General features: G+C 40.1%; 1 protein-coding gene across 4 annotated transcripts in view; it reads left to right on the top strand.

Moving 5' to 3' along the window:
- Positions 1 to 21,888, top strand: part of LOC104610858 (DUF1365 family protein) — a 74,423-nt gene that overhangs the window by 38,707 nt on the left and 13,828 nt on the right. For 3 of the 4 annotated variants that reach the window (XM_088904235.1, XM_088904234.1, XM_088904232.1), the window contains exons 3-4: positions 494 to 586; positions 10,570 to 10,770. In XM_088904235.1, the coding sequence (XP_088760361.1) occupies positions 494 to 586; positions 10,570 to 10,770 (294 nt within the window). The remainder of the gene's footprint in view (positions 1 to 493; positions 587 to 10,569; positions 10,771 to 21,888) is intronic. The other variant, XM_088904233.1, reaches the window with a different exon arrangement.

Below are 21,888 nucleotides of genomic sequence, written 5' to 3' on the forward strand. Positions count from 1 at the left end.
CTCGTTAACTGGGCACATGTTTTTGGTGCAACTAAAATTTCTTACCAACTGTTTTATCTGCTTGTTATGAGTAGGTATTTTTCCCAGACTGCTAATGGCTTTCCTTTTCTAGCTGTGGTTTAGATTTATTTCATAACTTGGGCTATCTAGTAGGTTTAGGTTTGCTAGATAATTTGGTTATTTTTCCTTCAATAGGCAGTTCAATGTTTGAATGGTTTTTCTTTTAGATTTTTTCTTTTTAAATTCTGGGTGAGGAGTTAGTATAAGGTATAGGAGCATCATTTATCTCTTTATGTTGGTACACGTGTACTCAATCGTATAATGTAAAAGGAGAATAAGTTTGCTTGTATAAGCATTATTTTACTGATGAAAGGAACTGTTTATAATTACTATTAATAATGTTTTTTCACTTACTGACAATTTCTATTTAATAAGACTTTGTTCTGTAAAGCTAGTAATATTTGCTCACTGATTATTTCTGTTTTACTTTTAGGTAACAAATACACCATGGGGTGAAAGGGTGTCATTTATTTTCAACCCAGACTCAGATTTAGTGGCAAAACCATTACATGTCAGTCCTTTTATGGTATGTTTATTTACTTTCATTTTTTTCTTTGGTTCAGGTAATCTTGGGTCTTTGGTTGGTTTCATTGTCCTAAAGTGCTGTCATTCATTTCGTACTTATAGTTTACACTTATTCAAGAATTTTGTATCCTTGGTTTTCTGTGGTCCTGTAATATTAGTTATTTTCTATTGAGAAGAAAACAGCCCCCAAAATAAACAAAACTAGTAAAGAGAGAAGAGAGAAGAGAGAAGAGAGAAGAGAGAAGAGAAGAAGAAGAAGACAATGGAAGAGAAAGGGATGAAAGAGATGAGTTGTTCGTACTCTCTCCCTTCCCTAATCTTTTAATTAATTTGGTTAATCACTAAATAACAGTAAATTACAAGTAAGCCCTTAGTGGGGTGGCTGACTGATTAAAAAAGACAATAAAGCTAATACTAAACAGGCCCATTAACTAGCCGACAAAATATAAATCCTAACTGTGGATTATGGGCCATTTGGCCCATCTTCACTACACTCCCCCTCAAGCTGAGCATAGATGTCAATCATGCCCACTTTGCTTGTATCATGTTGTAGCTTCGCCTTAGAGACTCCTTTAGTAAGAACATCGGCTAACTGTTTTTCAGATGCAATGAGGTAGACAAACTTCTCTAGTAGCCACTCTTTCTTTGATGAAATGCCTATCAATTTCAATATGCTTTGTTTTATAATGTTGTATAGGGTTGTGAGCAATGCAGTACAGCATCAGTGTCTTGTCATATGCAACACCCAATTCCTCCATCAAGGACCGTAGCCATAGCAATTCAGAAATTCTATGGGCCATAACTTTGTACTTTACCTTAGTTGAAGATCTAGCAACCACTGATTGTTTCTTGCTCCTCCAAGAAACAATATTACCTACAACCATACTACAATACCCCGAAGTTGACCTCCTATCATCAATGTTACCTGCCTAGTCAGCATCTGTATAGGCTTTCAGTTCATGCTTAGCAAAAGGAATATCTTTCCCTGGAGTACTCTTCAAGTAACATAAAATCCTCTCTGCTATTGCCATATGTATCTCTAAGTGCATGCATGAACTGGCTAATGCTACTTACAACATATGCAATGTTAGGACGAGTCATACATAAATACAACAGTTTCCCTAGCAACCTCTGAAACACTCCCCTATCCTTTAACAGTTCTCCATCGGAAGCAGAAAGCTTGTGACTTGTATCAATAGGGGTAGCTACTGGTCTTGCTCCCAATTTACTTGTTTCAGTGAAAAAAGTCAAGTACATACTTGTGTTGAGATATGAAAATGCTCTCATTAGACCGAGCCACTTTGATTCCCAAGAAATACCTCAATTCCCCTAGATCTTTGATCTCAAACTCTGCATTGAGGAATGCTTTAACGTTATCAATCCCTGTCACATTAGTGCCAGTCCCCACAATGTCATCCACATAGACTATAAGGTATACTACTAATGAACCTCTCCTCTTCATAAAGAGGATATGATTAGACTGTGTTTGTTGGCAACCAAATGTAACAAGGGCAGCTGTGAACTTCTCAAACTAGACTCTAGGTGACTGTTTGAGCCCATAGAGAGACTTTTCAACTTACACACCTTACCCTGCATATTTGGCCCATACATCCCTGGTGGGAGAGACATATAAACCTCCTCCTCATGTAATTCTCCATTCAAGAAGGTATTTTTCACGTCTAGCTGATGGAGGGGCCAATCTGTATGAGCTTTTGCAATAGGGGTTTTGTACCTTTTGCAACAGGGGCAAAGGTCTCCAAGTAGTCAATCCCATACGTCTATTTATAACCTTTTGCAACCAACCGGGTTTTGTACCTCTCAATTGAACCATTAACATGATATTTGATGGTATAAACCCATTTACAACCCACTATCTCCTTCCCTTTAGGCAAATCAACCACTTTCCATGTATCATTCTTGTGTAGTGCCTCTATCTCGGTTCTCATAGCATACCTTCATTATGGGGTAGAGAGTGCTTTTGATATAGACCTGGGTATAGGGTGAGAAGAAACAAAGGAAAGAAATGAATAATATGAAGGAGAAATTGGTTAGTAATAGCTAATACTTCTACAAAGAAAAATAGAAGTTTGTTAGAATGGGATCCGCCTCTAGAAGGTGTCATCAAGTTAAATTTTGATGGGAGCAACCAAGGTAACCCTGGGCCTTCAGGTATGGGGGGGTGTCTTGAGGAATAAGGATAGCAACATCATCTCCTCTCAGGACAGGTGGGAGTGGGGGACTCTACAAAGGTGGAAAAACTAGTTGTTGTACAAGGAATTCAGATCGCTAACCAGCTTGGGGTGGAGCATAATTCACCCAATTAGACTAATAACTAGGTTTTTTTTTTGTTATTTGGGTAATCCCCATTCGAGAAATCACGTAGATATTCCCTTAATTACATCTCTGCTAGGGGTAGAGAAAACCTTTTGATTCTGATTCAAGTACCAATGAATAGAGACTAAACTAAATATTATTTTTCTACAAAATTTTCCTTTGAAAATTCTGGTATATATTCCCTCTTTGTTTGAGAGAAAACAAGCAAATAAATAAACAAACTTTTATACATAACAAGTAAATAGGTATCATAAAAAGTCATATTTCATCAATAATGCTGCAAAGGCCTTTAAATTGTGGTTATGTGCATTTATCATGGTATGAGGAACCATAATCAACCAAGTTTCATGAACAAGGTTGTAGATGGTTTTTCCCTTCACACATAGGTTAATAGGTTGTGAGGAACCATAATCAACCAAGTTTCATGAACAAGGTTGTAGATGGTTGTCTCCCTCACATATGATTAAAATGAGACAAGGAGAAGAAGAAAAAGGAAATCATAACAACAAAGAAGGAAAGTGTGTAAAAGGAGTATAAGGAAAGAGATAAGTCTAATAGAGGAAGTTGTAGGAGTATCATAATGAAGAGGTGGAGGAGGAATACTGCAATCCCTACCTTCTTCTTTCTCCTCTTCTCCCTTTTCTTCCACACCACAATTTTCTCTTCTTTCTCTTTTGGTTTATCTCTTGTTGCTGTAAATTTTATCAACTGAATAGAATTAGCCAACAAAAATGGCATTAGCCCCTTCTCCTTGTAGGAGAAGGGTTTATATAGAGAAGGGAGGTGGTTAAGTAACTCCCCACTCCTCTTCTTAGAGTGTCAAGTGTCACCTCACTTAAAATGGGTTAAGGAGGGAAAAGAAAACTCTTCCTTCTTAAGATGACAAGTGTCCCCCCACTTAGTGGGTTAAGGAGGGAGAAGAAAACTCTCTCCCCTAGGATGGCATGTGTCCCCCCATTTAAAGTGGTTAGAGGAGGGAAAATAACTCTCTCCCCTAGGGTGACATGTGTCCCCCACTCCAAGTGGTTAAAGGAGGGAAAATAGCCTTCTTGTTAGAATAAGACAAGTTGCATCCCCTTGTAAATAAGTGGGACACCTCACAATAAATTAATTAATATGGATTTATTCTTTTAGAGCCTGTTGTTCCATTAAATGGGCTCTACTGTAGGCCCATTAAATGCTTATTGAATTACAAACAAGTCCAATTAACATGAGGCCTGTTGTTCACTAAACCAGATTGTAGGCCCCTTTCTTTACTAAAAAGTTTCAGCCCATCAATAAGATTGTCTGGGCTTATAAGAAAGCCCTTTTTCTTTAGTATTATTATTATTATTATTATTAATAATCTGTGTTTGGGAGTATCTTAATAACCTGCTCCCAGTCCAGCAAACTTAAGGACTTAATAGTAACAAGGTGGCTTCTAAACCTGGATGCTACCATTTGGGGCTACAAAGACCTCATCAAAAAAGAAAAGTGGTTAACTAGTAATATGAGAGTTGAGGTAAAATGGGTAAGCATATCAGCTAATACTATGGCTGATTCTTTGGCCAAACAGGGGGTTTTCAGGGAAGATCTTTTTTGTGCTACATTGTAACTTGTTCTATTATATTGGAAAGTTGTACTTAACTATCTTAGAGAGGTTGCATCTCGTGCCTCTCCTTGGGGACATTGTACTATATATCATTGCTGAAATAAATTTCTTTCAATTAACAAAAAAAAAAAAGAAATAAGACTATAAGAAAGATGTTTAGAAATGCAATGTGCAGTACATTTCCGTTTACCTTTGCTTATGGCAATAGGGGCATCTAGTTTGGAAAGGGAAGCTGCAAGGGTGTGACCTCAGCACTTGTTGTCTCTTCAGCAACTAGAAGTGTGGGAGACTCATGTGATGTAGGAGAAACAATTTGCTCACTCTTGGCCCTTTGCCGTTGGTACCACTTGTGAATAGTAGGAGGATGAGGAGGTAATGGTGGAGGAACAAGAATAGTGGAGGGACTGGAGGATGAGTGTTCCCCTCTGAACTCAACAGAAGAAGACTCAATAGGAACCGAAAGGGGGAGTGCAAACAACTGTGAAGACTACTCTCCCTGTGAATGATGCTTCCCCGGAGATGAACCACAGAAGGGAGTAGAATCAGCAAAAGTGACATCCATTGAGGCAAAACGAGTACCACTACTAGGATCAAAGCAGCAATAACCCTTTTGTGTGGAGGCATAACCAAGGAAGATGCATTTACATGCCTTTGGTTCAAACTTATGTCTTTGTGTACTAGAAATTTGTACATAGCAGGTACAGCCAAAGACTCGAAGGGGGAAGAGAAAATATCTCCTTATTTGGATAAATAGGATTAAAAGGAGACTTAAAACCCAAGACTCTAGATGGCATATGATTGATTAGGTATGTTGCTGTGAGAACAACATCCCCCAAAACTTTGTAGGAACATGTGAAGCAAACAAAATGCTCCTTGCAACTTCAATTACATGACGATTCTTCCTCTTAGCTACTTCATTTTATTATGGAGTATGAACACAAGAGCTTTGGTGGATAACTCCAAAGTCAGTGAGATACGAAGTGAGGTTTTTCTCAAAATATTATTTTGCATTGTCGGATTGAAATATCTTGATTCTTATATCAAACTGGATAAGAACAAATTCATGGAATTGTTTCACAAGTTTGGGAACCTCATCACAAGATCTCATAAAAAATAACCAGGTATATCGAGAAAAATCGCCAATGAACAAGATAAAATATAAATAGCCACACATAGAAGGTAAGTGGTATGACCCCCACACATTGGATTGCACAATATGGAAAAGGAAAATTTGATCTTTTATTACTTAAGGAATAAGTATTTCTACAATGTATTGATAACTCACACGACTCACAATGAAGACAGGACATATTTATTCCTTTGAACAATTTTGGAAATACATGACTCAAAGCAGAAAAGGATAAATGACCCAAATGTAAATGACATAACATAATACGACTAAACGACTTTGAAGAAGAAGACCCAAAAGCAACTCTCTCAGGCTGTCATTGGCTTTGTCTAGGAGTATCTAGTAGATATATTCCATTCGCCTCATGGCCACTCCCAATTACTTTCTGAGACTTTAGGTCCTGAAAAACACAGTAAGAAGGGAAAAAAATGTTATACTGCAGTTTAATGATTTGGTTAGGTTGCTCACTGACATCAAATTAGTGTGCAACTTAGGGACATGAAGGGCTTAAGTAAGTGAAAGGGAGTCGGTGGCCTTGATGACTCCCTTGCCAAAGATAGGAGCAAGAGAGCCATCAGCCAAGGTAATCTTATCACAGCCAGAAACTGAGAACTGGCAACCGCTCCTTGTAGACTTCACAGAATCAATCTCTACTTGGATTGATCTTCAAGAAAACTACAAAGGACCCCTTCAACCACTGAGCACCAAAGTGAAACTTCTTGTGGGACCCACAATCAGAAATCTCCAGTTGTCTAGGGTTTTAGGCAAAATTTCAAATACCTGTTTTGAAGAGTAAATAGAATATCTTCTTTTCTCCTAGAAACCACTTCCAACTGGGCTGAATATCTTCTTCAATCAATGATTCAGTTCTCTATACACATTGTGTATGGGATTAAAAGAAAAAGAAAAAAGAAGAAAAGAGGAGCCCACTCTGATACCAAGAAGAAAACAACCCCCAAAATAAACAAAACTGATAAAGAGAGGAGAAGAGAAAAGAAAAGAGAAGAGAAGACAACAAGAGAGAAGAGAAGAGAAGAAGGCGATGGAAGAAAAAGGGATGAAAGAGATGAGTTATTCGTACTCTCTCCCTTCCCTAATCTTTTCATTAATTTAGTTAATCACTAAATAACAGTAAATTACAAGTAAGCCCTTAGTGGGGTGGTTGGCTGATTAAAATAAGACAAAATAAAGCTAATACTAAACAAGTCCATAGAGGTGTAAATTGGGCCGTGCTGCTTGCAGCCCGGCGTGGCCCAGCATGACGGTCCATGGGCCGTGCTGGGCCTGGGGTTTTAGGTCCACGGGCCTGCACGGCTCGACACAGCCCATATATATTTTATATATAGTTATATATTATTATATAAATAATAATTATATAATAACATATAGTATATAATGTATTAATAAAATAAATATTTTTTTAATTTTATTATACTAATTTATTTAATTATTGCATATATAAGCATTTTTATACACAAAATTCATATAAAATTAAAATTTTAAGTTTTTTGTCTATTTTTTTTTAAATAAGTAGCTTTGGCCCGATACACGGCCCAACCTGGCCCAAGGCTCAGCCCATGGGCCAGCCCGGCCCGCGGCATGGCACAGCACGGCACGGGCCCGGGCCGTGGGCTGTGCCAGGCCCACCCCCAAAATTTTCACCAGGGAGGGCGGCACGGCTCGCGACGGCCCGCGGGGCAGCACGGCACGGCCCACACTTTGCGCGGGCTGCCCACAAGCCGAGCCATGCTGGCTCGGCATGGCACTTTACACCTCTACAGGCCCATAAGAAAAAAGGCCCATTAACTAACAGACAAGATATAAAGCATAACTGTGGGCTATGGGCCATTTGACCCATCTTCACTACATACTGTTTCTTTTAATGTTTAATATTATTTGTAGAACTTTTAATTTATTCAAAAGCTTCACTTTTTTGTTTTTTTTTAAGCATTGATCACTATTTGCATTGTAATTCATCTCTAGATGCATTTTGATGGGATAATCTCTATTTAGGTTATATGTCTCATGTCCTTTTCTATCATCATTCCAATAGAAGAAAATTCAAGTTTTAATCTCTAAATCACATAGCTAATGCATCCTGCATAAGTGAACATAAATAATTTGTAGAGGTTTTCTCAAGCTGTCCTCTCCCAGTGCTCATGGTTACCTCCTTTGCTAGGCAAATTTAGTGCACTTTTCCAGTGTTGTATTTTCACTTTTCTTGCTGATTGTTTTTACTTTGTAATATGAGCATTTATTAATGAAATTTGCCTATCAGGCTTCAAAAAAAAGGGATCTCCATAAGTGTGTGTGTGTGTATAATGTGAAGGTGTACTAGAGCAGCAGTTATTTGGACTTTATGGGAAGAAAGAAATGCTAGAATCTTCCAAGAGAGAGAAGCAAACAACAAATTATGACTGTAATGACCATGGTTATACATTGGCTCTTAATCTTGGATTTGTTTCGACAGTTATCCTTTGATGATATTTGGAGGAACTGGTATTCAGTGGCTTCTAGTTCAGTATAGAAGGATAAGATACATGTGAATTGGGCACCTCCCATTGAAGGTTTTCTGAAATTAAATTTTGATGGGAGCAGTGAAGGCAAACCAGACCCATCTGGAATTGGAGGGGCCATTAGAGATCAAGGAAGGGAATGTAGTAGCACTTTACTCAGGACCGGTGGGTAGTGGAGACTCTTTAAAGGGCTGAACTTATGCAGTCCTACAAGGTATTAAGATTGCAAAAGAACTGATCTTGGACAATCTAGTGGTTGAAGGGGAGGACTCCAAGGTGGTGGGCTGGCTAAAAGATCTGGATTCGGTGATATGGTGTTACAGGGATGAAATGAAGAAGTACGAATGGTTAACACAACATATGAATCTGGTTGTCCAATGGGTGTGGAGGGAGGCCAATGCATTGGCTGATTCTTTAGCTAAGGGTAATTAGGGAACAGTTGTACTGGGCTCAATTGTAATTTTTATGCTGTTCTTTCTTTTAGAGTGAGGCTGCACCTCAGCCTCTCTCCACGATGCAATATATATATAAGAGAGAGAGAGAGATGAAACTTCTTAGAAGTATGCATTTGAGTTAGAAAATGTGTTTTTGGATATGAAGGGAAGAGTCCTATAGATTTAGCAGCAGTGAGCTAGGAGTGATCAGAAAATGATTTAAGATATGGATAGATAGGTCCAAAGGATGAATTTAGATAGAGATTTCTGGTCTGGAAGTTAGAAGAAAAGCTGATGTATATTAGATTTTTGGCTGTAGAAATTTCTGAATGTAGAGAGCGTAGAAAGATTGGTAATTAAGAGAAACAATTAGAAAATTTTCTTAGTAGAATAGAAGGAAAGATAAAACTAATAGTAAGAGGAAAGATCTCAGAGAATAGAAGAAGAGAATAATAATTAACAAGAGCATGGTTTGTAATTTTGATATCATTGGACACTTTTCCATGTAGAGGTGGGGATATTTTGTTAAGATATTGAGGAAATTGAAAAAAAAATAGGAAAGTTTTTAAAAAATATGGAGTTAGTTAATAAACTTTCAAGGAATCTTTAGAAGTATAATTGCACATTTTAGGCTAAAAAACAATAGCAAACAACTATATAAATCAAATAAGAGAAGATTAAGGCTTAAATAGGTATTTTTATGTGTCTCCCTTTTACAGTTTTGGTCTTTTAGCCATATTGTCTTCTTTATGCATATCATTTTTTGCCATTTTGACTTTTGTATTTCAGCCTCTTCTTTACATGTCTTGCCATTTTGCAAATTTTATACATCATTTGCTTGCCATTGGGTGAGTCACCCAATTCTTCTCAATTTTTTTTTTTTTTTTAGGGGGGGGTGTGTTGTAAAATTAATTAAACACCTTTCCAGATCCAGAAAAACTTGGAAACTATGTACTTTCAAATGACTTTTTCTTGATAATAAAAAAATTAAAAGAGGAAGATCATAAGGAATCACTCGAGAGAGAAAGAAAATCCCAAACAGCAAAATCAATACACTTGTGTCCAACCCGAATCCCAAACAAAAAGAAGAATTCCTCGCAAAACCAACATTATTCCTCCCCAACAAAATCCTCATCCAGATCTTCTCCCTCATCCCATGCCTCCCCTTCTTCCTACAAAGTGGTCTTCTTGCGCCTCTCCTCCTCCGTACTCCTTTCTTGAAATTCTTTGAAAGCTCTTCTAGTAAAAGCCTCTCTATCCCCCCAAAAAAAATCCCAAATCTTTAAGAATTTTAATGTCTCTATCCGCAAGCCTCTTCACATCCATTCCACCACCAAAATCTTTCTCCAGAACTGCAGAATTCTTTTCATCTCTCCCTAAGACTTTGCATTCTTCCTCTTCTTTTCCTGTTTCCTTAGAATCTCCCAACCTCTTGAACTCCCCTTCAAGCACCCGCTCTGCAGAAACATTTGGACTGTCATCACCATCCCCACAAAAATTCTTCTGGTTAATAGATTTCTTGCTCAGCCCTCTTCTTCCATACACCCTCTTATATTTGTTTGAAGGACCAGTTCCAATCAGCCCCCCCTTTCAAACAAGAGATTTACTAGGATCCCTACGTTTCTTCATTTTTAAATTACTTATCCAATCAATCCTCGATAACATCAATTTGTTAATTAGAACCTCCTCTTAAGATTGTCTAGTCAGTTGGACCTGCAAGAGCCTTGTAAGTCCCCATGTTTGAAAACCTCAGTTTTCCCCAGGAACCACCTGAAACAGAGGGTAGTCAAACGAAGGATCTTTCTTCTTTGGGATATATAGTTTTTTCACATTAGTTTCCTTTACTGATCAAAAAGGTATTTTTTGTATGCATGGCTTTATGGAATTTGTTGTTTTTTATTCCATCATTTGCTGCTTGTTGCTGCATATGCACTCTTACTGAGATATTTTTGGAACGAAAACTATGGGGAATAAATGCAGGATATGCTTGGAAACTGGAAAATGAAAGCAAATGAACCTGGGGCTAATATCTTCATAACAATTTCAGTTCAACATCCCAATCTTGGTGACTATTTCACAGCTACTTTAACAGCCCAGCGCATCTCTTCTTCTATGGTGAATGATCTGGAAATGTTCTTCTGGTTGATGCCTCAAAAAGTTGCTCTGTGGATATACTGGCACGTAAGTGGTATTGAGGTTTCATGCCCTTTTCTTTAAATAGAACCTAGTGAGCAGAAGTAGATAGAATTGTACTGCATGAAAGATAGTTAAAACCAATGTTGGAAGTTAGAACAGCTGTAGGAGAGATCAGATTTTATGGTTACAATGGGTCTTTACTAAGGTTCAGCACTTGGCCCTTTTTTATTTGCACTGATCAAAGCTGAATGGACTAAACATATCTAGGAGGAGGTGCATGCTGTTTGTTGATTTCATTGTTTTAATTGATGAAACTAATGAAAGATTAAATGTAAAATTAACTGTGGACAAATACCTTAGAAGCAAGAGGTTTTATAATTAGTAGGATTAAAACATAATATATGCTATGTAAATGAGTAGAAATCACTGATTGCAGATTTAGTTGAATTCCTTGTGAAGGGAAAGACGAAGAAGATGAAGATTTCAGCAGTAGAGAAGAAAAGAGTAGGAAGTCAACCAGGATTCTTAGATTAACCCTAGCTGCCAACCCCTCATTATAATTTATACTTAACTTAAAGGATGAGATATTACAAGAATGCCCTTAGTAGGGCGGCTACTAAAGTAGCTGAACAGTCACAACTTAAAAACATAAACTAATGGGCCTAAAGCCCGACAACTTCCTAACTAAATAACTTGAAATAAGAATAAAAACAATTAGGCCCAACTCAACACTCCCCCTCAAGTTGGGAGTAAATGTCACACATTCCCAACTTGCATAGGTCATGCTCTAGCTTGTTCTTTGCAACACCTTTTGTGAGAACATTAACGAGCTACAGATCAGAAGCAATGTATGGAAGACAAATTCTCTAGAAGTCACTCTTTCTCTGATAAAATGTCTATCCACTTCAATGTGCTTAGTTTGGTCATGTTGGACTGGGTTATGGACAATGTTAGTTGTTGCCTGGTTATCACAGTACATCATAGGTTCTTCTGCCTGTACACCAATTTCTTCTAATAGGGAACGGATCCAGAGAAGTTCTGAAACTCCATGTGTCATGGCCCTGTATTCAGCTTCAGCACTTGATCTTGCCACCACTGTTTGTTTCTTACTCTTCTACGAGAAAGGGTTACCCCCAAAAAGGGTGCACACTCCTGAAGTTGATCTCCTGTCATCAAGGCATCCTACCCAATCTGCACTTGTGTAAGCCTTTAGTTTCAACTATCCATGATCAGTAAACAATATGCCTCTGCCCGGTTGTCCCTTCAGATAAGCAAGAATCTTGTCAACTGCCTCCCAATGCTAGACTCGTGGAGCATGCATGTATTGACTTACCACACTTACTGCATAGGAAATGTCTGGTCTTGTCATACACAAGTATAGCAGCCGACCCACAAGTCTCTGATATCTCCTAATGTCCTTTACTGGCTCACCTTCTGATGCATTGATTCTACGGTTCTGATCAATAGGGGTACTAATTGCCTTCGTTCCAAGCTTCCCTGTTTCTTAAAGAAGATCCAAGACATCCTTTGAGAGATAAAAATTCCATGTTTTGATCTTGCAATTTCAATGCCTAAGAAGTATCGCAATTCTCTAAGATCCTTAATTTCAAATTCTTTATGTAGATTCCTTTTCAGACAATCAATCTCACTTGGGTCATTCCTTGTAATGGCGAAAGAGGCAAAAGAAGCAATCTATAGAAAGATTTGGTGCCGCTCACTAAATTCTATGGTTAATGAACAACAATATCATCCACATAAACAATTAGGATTGACACCGAAGATCCCCTTCGCTTCACAAACAAGGTATGATCGGATTGAGTCTGAGTGTAGCCAAAAGCAATCAAGGCCTTTCTGAATCTGTCAAACCATGCTCTGGGAGATTGTTTCAAGCCATAAAGTGACTTCTTAAGCCTGAATACCTTTCCCTTTTTAGCATCACTGTAGAAGCCACCAGGAAGATCCATATACACTTCCTCTTGCGGATCCCCATTTAGAAAAGCATTCTTCACATCAAGTTGAAACAAGGGCCAAGAGTATGTGGTAGCAAGAGAAAGAAGTATCCGAACAGAGGTCATCTTTGCAATTAGTGCAAAGGTCTCTAAGTAATCAATGCCATAGGTTTGTGTGTACCCTTTTGCAACAAGTCTGGCCTTGTACCTTTCTATACTTCCATCTGCCTTATATTTTACCGTGTAAACCCATCTACATCCAATTGTCTCCTTCCCTCTGGTAGATCCACAATGTTCCATGTCTGATTCTTAATCAAAGCCTTCATCTCTTCCTGCATAGCTGTCTTCCACTTAGGTTTGGAGAGAGCCTCAGTAACACTCTTGGGTATAGACACAAAGTCAAGAGAGGAAAGAAAAGCACGATATGAAGAAAAAGTCCATTGTAGGACAAGTACTGTGAAATACAATGAGCAATACACTTTCTCTTCCCTTTTTTGAGAGCAATAGGAAGATCGAGGTTATCTGTAACAGGGTTAGTAGAATCAATGGGAACTAAAACAGTAGGGGGATCAAGAGGAATACTTGAACCCATGTCAGCTGAATCTGGAGTCTCCAAGGAACCAACAGGAAGTGATGTGAGTTTTGCTGTAGTTGAACCAACCTCCCTGTGAAGTCTCTGTCGTGAGTAATGCTGAGAAGCAGGACACAAAGGAGGTGGTAAGGTAGGTGACACAGGAGGGTCAAGCACAGGAGTAGTCACAGGGACTGGAACTGGGAGAGGAATAGATTGCTGACTCACTTCCCCAAAACACTCCCCCTGAGAAGGATTCTTTGAGAAGAAGTATATGGATTAAAAAAAGGTGACATCCATGGTAACATACCGGCTCCCAGAGATTGGATCATAGCAGCAATACCCTTTCTGATTTTCTGCATATTCAAGGAAGACACACTTCTTTGCCTTGGGATCAAGCTTCGAGCGGTGAGGACCAAGGATATGTGCAAAGCAGACACACCCAAACACCTTGAGAGGAGTATGAAACATCTTCCCCTCAGGAAAAATGAGACTGAATGGGGTGCTGAATCCAAGTATACGAGAGGGCACCCTATTAATTAGATATACTGCTTTGAGAACTGCATCACCCCAAAACCAAACTGGAACTGTAGATGTGATCATCATGCTTCTTGCAATTTCAACAATGTGTTTGTTCTTCCTTTCTACAACACCATTCTGCTATGGATTGTAGGGACAACTGCTCTGATGGACAACACCATATTCTAACAGATATGAGGCAAGGTGTTTTTCAAAATATACCCTGGCATTGTCTGATTTTAACACCTTTATTCTTGTTCCAAACTGTGTTAGCACCATTTGATGAAATTGCCTCACCAAGGATGGTACTTCATCACGGGATCTCATCAGGTAAATCCAAGAGTATCGTGAGAAATCATCCACAAATAAGAGAAAATATCGATAGCCTCCCTTAGAAGGAACATGGTAAGGTCCTCACACATCAGAATGAATAACATCAAAAGAAGAAGAACACCTTTTATTACTAGGTTTAGATGAATGTCTACAATGCTTTCCAAGTTGACAACCTTCACACTCCAGACTTGACAAACTAACATACTCAAAAAGTTTGGAAACAAAAGACTCAAAGAAGAAAAAGGTAAATAACCCAAACGATTATACTAAAGCATAATTTGACCCACAGACCCTGACTCACTATCCTTGTTGACATGATGACTCTGATGAGGAGGAAGCACATCCAGGAGGTAGATTCCATTCACTTCATGACCACTCCCAATCGTCCTCTTTGAATCCAGATCTTGCAAAATACAATGACTAGGAGAAAAAATTACTTAACAGTTCAGGTTTCTTAATCAAACTACTAACAGATAACAAATTAGTGCTCAATCTAGGAACATGAAGGACAAAGGGAAGGGAAATAGAATCACTAATCTTGACAGATCCCTTCCCAGCAATGGGAACATGGGATCTATTAGCTGTAGAGACCCTATCTCTGCCAGAACAGAGCTGGTAAGAGGAAAAAATAGTAGAGCTATGGATCATGTGCTCTGAGGCTTCAGAATCTATAATCCAAGGAGGTCCCTCCTTACTTGAAGTAGAAACATAATTTGTAGTGACATGTGAACTACATGTATGAGCAAAGGAAGTAGAGTAGACTCCACCAGTACCACCTGTACCTTGTTGTCTGCTTGCTGCTGACTGGAACTGGTTGTATCCCGCTGGTTCAGAAGTTGCCCATACCTCTAAAGTTCGGCCCTTACTGCAGCAGCTGCAACAGACTCCAGAGCAGCTGTAGTAGGAGGGGCCAGAATGTCACCAGTAACTTCCATGTGAGCATTTACCTTTTTATTTTTCAGTCTATTCGGCCCAAGATGTGGGTGAAGCTTCCAACAAGTATCTCTTGTGCGTTTAGGCTTCTTACAGTAGTCACAGATCAAATCTCTTTTATCTTCCTTGATTTCACTGCCACCCCGATCTCTACTTTGTTTAAGTTTCACAGTACTCACCATGGCAAACTGATTAAAAACAGGATTTTTTATCATCACATCTCTCCTACTCTCCTCCCCTAACACAAAGGCATATGCCTGGGAGAGAGTAACACTGTCCCTGGAAAGAAGATGTTGTCTTGCAATATCATACTCAGGATTAAGGCCAGCAAGAAATTCAAACGCCCTATACTTCTCTAGATGTTTCTGATAGTAGCTGCATCCTTAGTGGTTTCCCAAGCAAATGTCTCTAAATGGTCAATCTCCTGCCATAGTGTTTTAACAGTGAAAAATAGGCTGCAATAGGTCTATCTCCCTACATTGTAGAAATAATCTGATTTCTCAACTGATAAGCCCTAGCAACATTCTCCCTCTGTGAATAGGTTTCTGCAACCCCATCCCATATTTCCTTTGTTGTATTTGTCCATAAAAAGTTTTTACTTATATGGGGCAACATGGAGTTACACAACCAAGTCATCACCATATAATTCTCCTGTACCCACTGGGAGTTGCTAGTTTCGGGTTTCACTTATTCACCAGTGATATACCCTAATTTCCCACGAGCACCAATGGCCATCTTTGTAGATTGTGACCATTCTAAGTAATATGCACCATCCAACCTAACTGTAGTAATGGTCCCAATCCCGAAAAGGTCTCCAACACCTCTTTTCACTACTCCCATTTCACTCCCGGGCTTATTTTCAACTCCGTGACCCTCCATGCTTCTCAAAAAGTGTAAAGAAAATAATTGAAATATGCAAGAAGATCAAACGAAACACTTCTGGAACCAACAACACCTTTCTGGTGTCCTAGATTGTCTTCCCACAAAGGATTCCTTTTTTGCAGGACAGGAGAAGAGAGAGAAGAGGTAGTTGCTCTCTCTAGAAGCCTCCAAATCAGGCAGGACTTGAACCACCCCCTACAGAAAACTCCAAGGAACCCTAAAAAATTAGGGCGCCACTTCCTAGGTCAAAATTGAAGAGTCCAACAGAAACATGACTCTTCCCCTTTCTCCAGTTTTTCCTGATTTTGATGAGAAACCCTAGACCAGCTATAGGGCAAACAGATCCACCAAAAAATCCAAAAACTGGGCTTACCTGAGATCTTCGATCAGCCTCTTAAATCACCATCCAGTCGGCCGATCTAGGGCTGCATGAGAAAACAACTCAAGGAACCTTCAGCCTGATCTGATACCAAGTAGAAATCACTGATTGCAGATTTAGTTGAATTCCTTGTGAAGGGAAAGAAGAAGAAGATGGAGATTTCAGCAGTAGAGAAGAAAAGAGTAGGAAGTCAACCAGGATTCTTAGATTAACCCTAGCCGCCAACCCCTCATTATAATTTATACTTAACTTAAAGGATGAGATATTACAAGAATGCCCTTAGTAGGGCGACTACTAAAGTAGCTGAACAGTCACAACTTAAAAACATAAACTAATGGGCCTAAAGCCCAACAACTTCCTAACTAAATAACTTAAAATAAGAATAAAAACAACTAGGCCCAACTCAACAAAATGAAATAATTGTAGGAGTGCAAATCAGGATACACTTAGGATTGGAGACCAACAGATAATGCAATTTGACCTTTTCTTGTACCTTGGTTCTGTTAGCGTAGGGGTATTTCTGTCTTTATACCTTGATTGATGTTGCTGATCTGTAATGTTGTGTTGAAACATGTGCTCTTAACTTAAGTAAGGGCACATAGGTCTTTTCAGTTATGTTTTAATAATAGTATAAATACTTACTGGCCGACTGGGAGAAGTCAAGTTGACTCTTTCGGTTCGAACCAGAGTTCTCTCTTCTCTCTTTCTCTCTTTCTCTCTTTCTCTCTTTCTTTTTCACTCTTTCTTCTTCTACATAACTGAACTCAGTCAGGCCGAACTCTAAGGCAGACCTGAATTATATCATGGTATCAGAGCTAGGTTAAATCTGCCTAGATTTCTGCTTGCCTAGGGTTCATTCTCTGCGCACCCTATCTAGGGTTTTCTTTTTTTTTTTTTTTTCTGTGTTCGACTGGAGATAAGGGAAAGGGCTGAAAAGGAGTGATCGCCCTCTTCCCTTGGGGGTCTCTATGCCTCCAGTCAGGTCGTATGTGGTCGGTTGCTGTGATTTCTGAGATTGCCCTCTCCTAGTAGAGGAAGAATAGAGGGCCGAACTGTGTGTGGCTGTTGTGTGTGAAGCGGCTGTTGTGTGTGGACTGCTCTCCTACTCGCATGGGTGTTACTTCAGCAATAAGGTAAGAGACTTCAGTGCATGGTATCTGTTATGGATTAAATAGAAGGTGTGTTTCAGACCATTTGCTAGGGTTTCGGCCAGTAAGTATCAAGGTTTATGCTGGTTTCTTTGTGCATTTTGAAGGAAGAGATATGATCATATAGTGGTGAGATTTCAGGTAGTTGTAGGAGTAGGGTTTGTGGTGTGAGCACACTTTTCAGCAACAACAAGTGCTGAAATTAGTGTGACAGGTGTGATTTAGGGTTTGTGGTGTAAAGAGTACACATTCCAGCAACAATTAGTGCTGCAATCAGTGTGACAGGTGTGACCTAGTGGTGTGGAGTGTGCAGATCTCAGTGATAATAGAAGTCAGCAAGTGTGCAGAATTGGTGACAACATAATGGGAGACAATAATGATTATAAACCTAGTGTGATGGTGCCTACAAACTACCTGAATGTTCAGATGACCTCCATTAAGTTAAATGGAGAGAATTATGTGCCTTGGGCTAAATCCATTGAAGTTTTTCTGAAGGCAAAGAAGAAGGTAAAACACATTAGAGAGGAGAAACCCTCCTCTGACTCTCACGAGTATGAAGACTGGGAGCAAGAGGATGCTCAGATCATCACATGGTTGTGGAACAGTATGGAACCCAGGATTAGTGTGAACTTCATGTTCCTTGATACTGCCAAAGATGTGTGGGACCATGCGAAGAAATTGTATTCGGGGCAGGACAATACAACCAGAGTTTATCAGCTTTATCAAGAGTACTTTAATCTGCAACAGGGCAATCAGAGTCTTGAGGAGTACTATGCCAACATGAGGAACATACGTAATGAGTTGAATGTCTATCATCCTCTCACTTCTGATGTCAAGATTCAGCAACAACAGAGAGAACAACTTGATGTGACTAGATTTTTGGTGGGACTAAAGTCTGAATATGAACCAGTACGGGCTTAGATATTAGGGGGATCAGCTCTTCCGTCCCTAGAAGAGGTATTTGCTCAACTTCGGAGGATTTCTATCGGATCTACTGAGAACTCTAATATCTCAGATAGATCTGCCTTTGCTGCATCGAGAGGCCGTGGTGGTAGAGGTGGAGCTCAGGGAGCTCAGTCTGGCCGTGGTGTTGGTAGTGGTTCTACATATGGCCGAAGTGGCAATGGTGGGTCTACTTATAATCGTGGTGGTGGTCGTACTGGGAGCAGAGATTCAGGGGGAGCCCGTGGTAGAGGACATAGCTCAGGCCCGAGGAAGTGCACTCATTGTGGTATGGATGGACATACCATCAACTATTGTTATGATTTACATGGTCCTCCCTCAACCTGGGCCAATCATGCCGCGACCAGTGACTCAAGTTCCAGCTTTAGACAGGAGAATCATTCATCTGACCAGTTTCCTCCTACATCCACAGATGGTCCCATGAAGGAGATGGTGAGTGTTCCCCGTGATGAATATGAGAGGTTTATCCAATCACAGCAGAACACGGCGACTTTTGCTCACTCAGGTATGGCTTGTCTAGCATCTACACCCAATCCCTAGATCATTGACTCTGGAGCCTCCGATCACATGACTGGAACTCCAGGTGTGTTTTCCTCCTTATCTCATTGCTCAACATCACAATCTGTTACCCTTGCTAATGGTTCCACATCCTCAATTTGTGGTGTTGGTAATGTTTACCTAGATCTTGTATCCCTCTCATCAGTTCTGTATGTTCCTAAATTGCCTTTTAACCTTATGTCTGTTAGTAAGCTGACCAAATTACTTAACTGCTCCATTACCTTTTATCCTTCTATGTGTGTCTTTCAGGATCTCAAGACGGGGATGAAGATTGGTGGGGGCATGAAGCAGGTGGACTGTATTATCTTGACGGTGGTGGTGGTAGAACTTCAACAGCTCTCTTGGGAAACACCATCATGTTCCCTTTAGTTCTAGGGTTGATAACCGTGTGTCGAGTCCTTTTTCTTTAGTTCATTCAGATGTTTGGGGTCCTTATAAAGTAATGTCACATAATGGATACAAATATTTTGTCATTTTTGTGGATGATTTTTCAAGGATGACGTGGCTCTATTTAATGAAAGAAAGAAGTGAATTGTTTACCATTTTTCAAAAATTTTATGCTGAAATTCGTAACCAATTTGGTACCCACATCAAAGTTTTTCGTTCTGATAATGGCCGCAAATATTTATCCTCATCATTTCAGGAATACCTAGACCAACACGACATTATACATCAGACCTCGTGTACCTACACCCCACAACAAAACGGGGTGGCTGAGAGAAAGAATCGCCATTTCCTTGAAACATCAAGATCCCTAATGCATCACATGCATGTTCCCAAACCTTTTTGGAGTGATGCAGTGCTTACCTCTTGTTTTCTGATTAATCGGATGCCCACGTTCATCCTTGATGGTCAGTCTCCGTTTCAGGTCTTGTTTCCCACTTTGTCTCTGTTTCCTCTTACGCCGAGAGTTTTTGGGTGTGTCTGTTTTGTCCATAATCTGGGTCTCGGGAACGACAAGTTTGATGCCCGTTCTCTCAAGTGCATCTTCCTTGGCTATTCTCGGACCCAGAAAGGGTATAGGTGTTACCATCCTGGTTCTCGACGGTCCTTTGTGTGTGCTGATGTCAGTTTCTTTGAGTCTACTCCGTTCTTTTTGGGGTCTGGTGATGCTTCATCCTTCTCATCACCTCCTCCTCTTCCACTTCCCGTTGTCGATCCTCCTCCCTTTGTTCCAGTCGTGACCAAATCCTTGCCTCCGGTGCCACCACCTGTTGAATGCCCACCTATTCGTCATGTATATACACATCGCCCACGTGCACCAGCTACTACTCCTCCGGCTACATCTCCGTCGATGGATCCGACACCAGACCCCCACTTAGCATCTGAGATTGATCTACCCATTGCTTTGTGGAAAGGTAAACGTACTTGCACCCTTCATCCCATTTCTAATTATGTTTCTCTTAATCACCTTTCCGCTTCCCATCGCCAGTTTGTTACCTTGTTATCATCAGTTATTGTTCCTAAAGATGTCCAGGAAGCCCTTGCCTCTCCAGGGTGGTGTTGTGCCATGGAAGAAGAACTCTTAGCCCTTCATCATAATCATAATTGGGACCTCACTGCTCTTCCTCCTGGGTAGCAAGCTGTTGGTTGTAAGTGGGTTTATACGGTTAAGTATATGCCTGATGGTAGTGTTGAACGCCTGAAAGCGCGATTAGTTGCAAAAGGGTACTCCCAAACATATGGCATTGACTACACAGAGACCTTCTCAGCGGTTGCTAAGATAGGGTCAGTTCGTGTTGTGATCTCTCTTGCAGCCATGTATGAGTGGCCACTATATCAGCTTGATATCAAGAATGCCTTTTTGCATGGTGACTTACTCGAGGAGGTCTACATGGAGCAACCTCCAGGGTTTGTTGCTCAGGGGGAGGATGGTAAGGTGTGTAGACTAAGGAAGGCTATATATGGGCTTAAACAGTCTCCTCGAGCATGGTTTGGTAGGTTCAGTGAGGTGGTAAAGAAGTTTGGCATGAAACAGTGCAAAGTTGACCATTCTGTATTTAGTCATGACTCTCCGGGAGGAAAAATACTGTTGGTGGTGTATGTAGATGATATTGTTATTACTGGGAATGATAGCATTGGTATTGACAGGCTGAAGACTTATCTGCAGGATCACTTTCAGACAAAGGATCTGGGTAAACTGAAATACTTCTTAGGGATAGAGGTAGCGAGATCCAAGTATGGGATTAACCTGTGCCAGAGGAAGTATGTGCTTAATTTGTTGGAAGAAACAGGCTTGTTGGGTGCCAAACCAGCTGAAACACCCATGGACACAAATACCAAGCTAAGCAGTGATATGGGTGAAGTGTTTGAAGACCCTGGCAGATACCGACGACTTGTGGGCAAACTGAACTACCTAACCATTACCAGACCAGACATCTCATTTGCAGTTAGTGTGGTAAGCCAGTTCATGCAAAAACCTCTGATTCCTCATTGGAATGCGGTTCTGAGAATTGTGAAGTATCTAAAAGGGGCCCTGGGTCGCGGTCTGATATACAAGAGTGGGGGAAAACTTGAAATAAAAGGGTATTCTGATGTTGATTGGGCCAGTTCTATGTCTGATAGGCGGTCTACTACAGGCTATTGCACGTTTCTGGGAGGTAACCTGGTGACATGGAAAAGTAAGAAGCAGACGGTTGTGGCAAGAAGCAGTGCAAAAGCAGAATAGGGCTATGGCGCATACCACTTGTGAATTAGTGTGGCTAAGGAACCTTCTACAGGAAGTAGGGTACAACATTAACACTCCAATGAAGCTCTATTGTGATAATCAGGCTGCAGTTCATATCTCCTCTAATCTAGTGTTTCATGAAAGAACCAAGCACATTGAGGTTGACTGTCACTTTGTGAGGGAGAAGGTGCTGAATGGAGAGCTAGACACTACACATGTTAATACAGGAAATCAGTGGGCTGACTTATTTACAAAAGGCT

The sequence above is a fragment of the Nelumbo nucifera genome, chromosome 4 (genome assembly GCF_055504915.1).
Source record: "Nelumbo nucifera cultivar China Antique chromosome 4, China Antique-T2T, whole genome shotgun sequence".
Taxonomy (NCBI): Eukaryota; Viridiplantae; Streptophyta; class Magnoliopsida; order Proteales; family Nelumbonaceae; genus Nelumbo; species Nelumbo nucifera.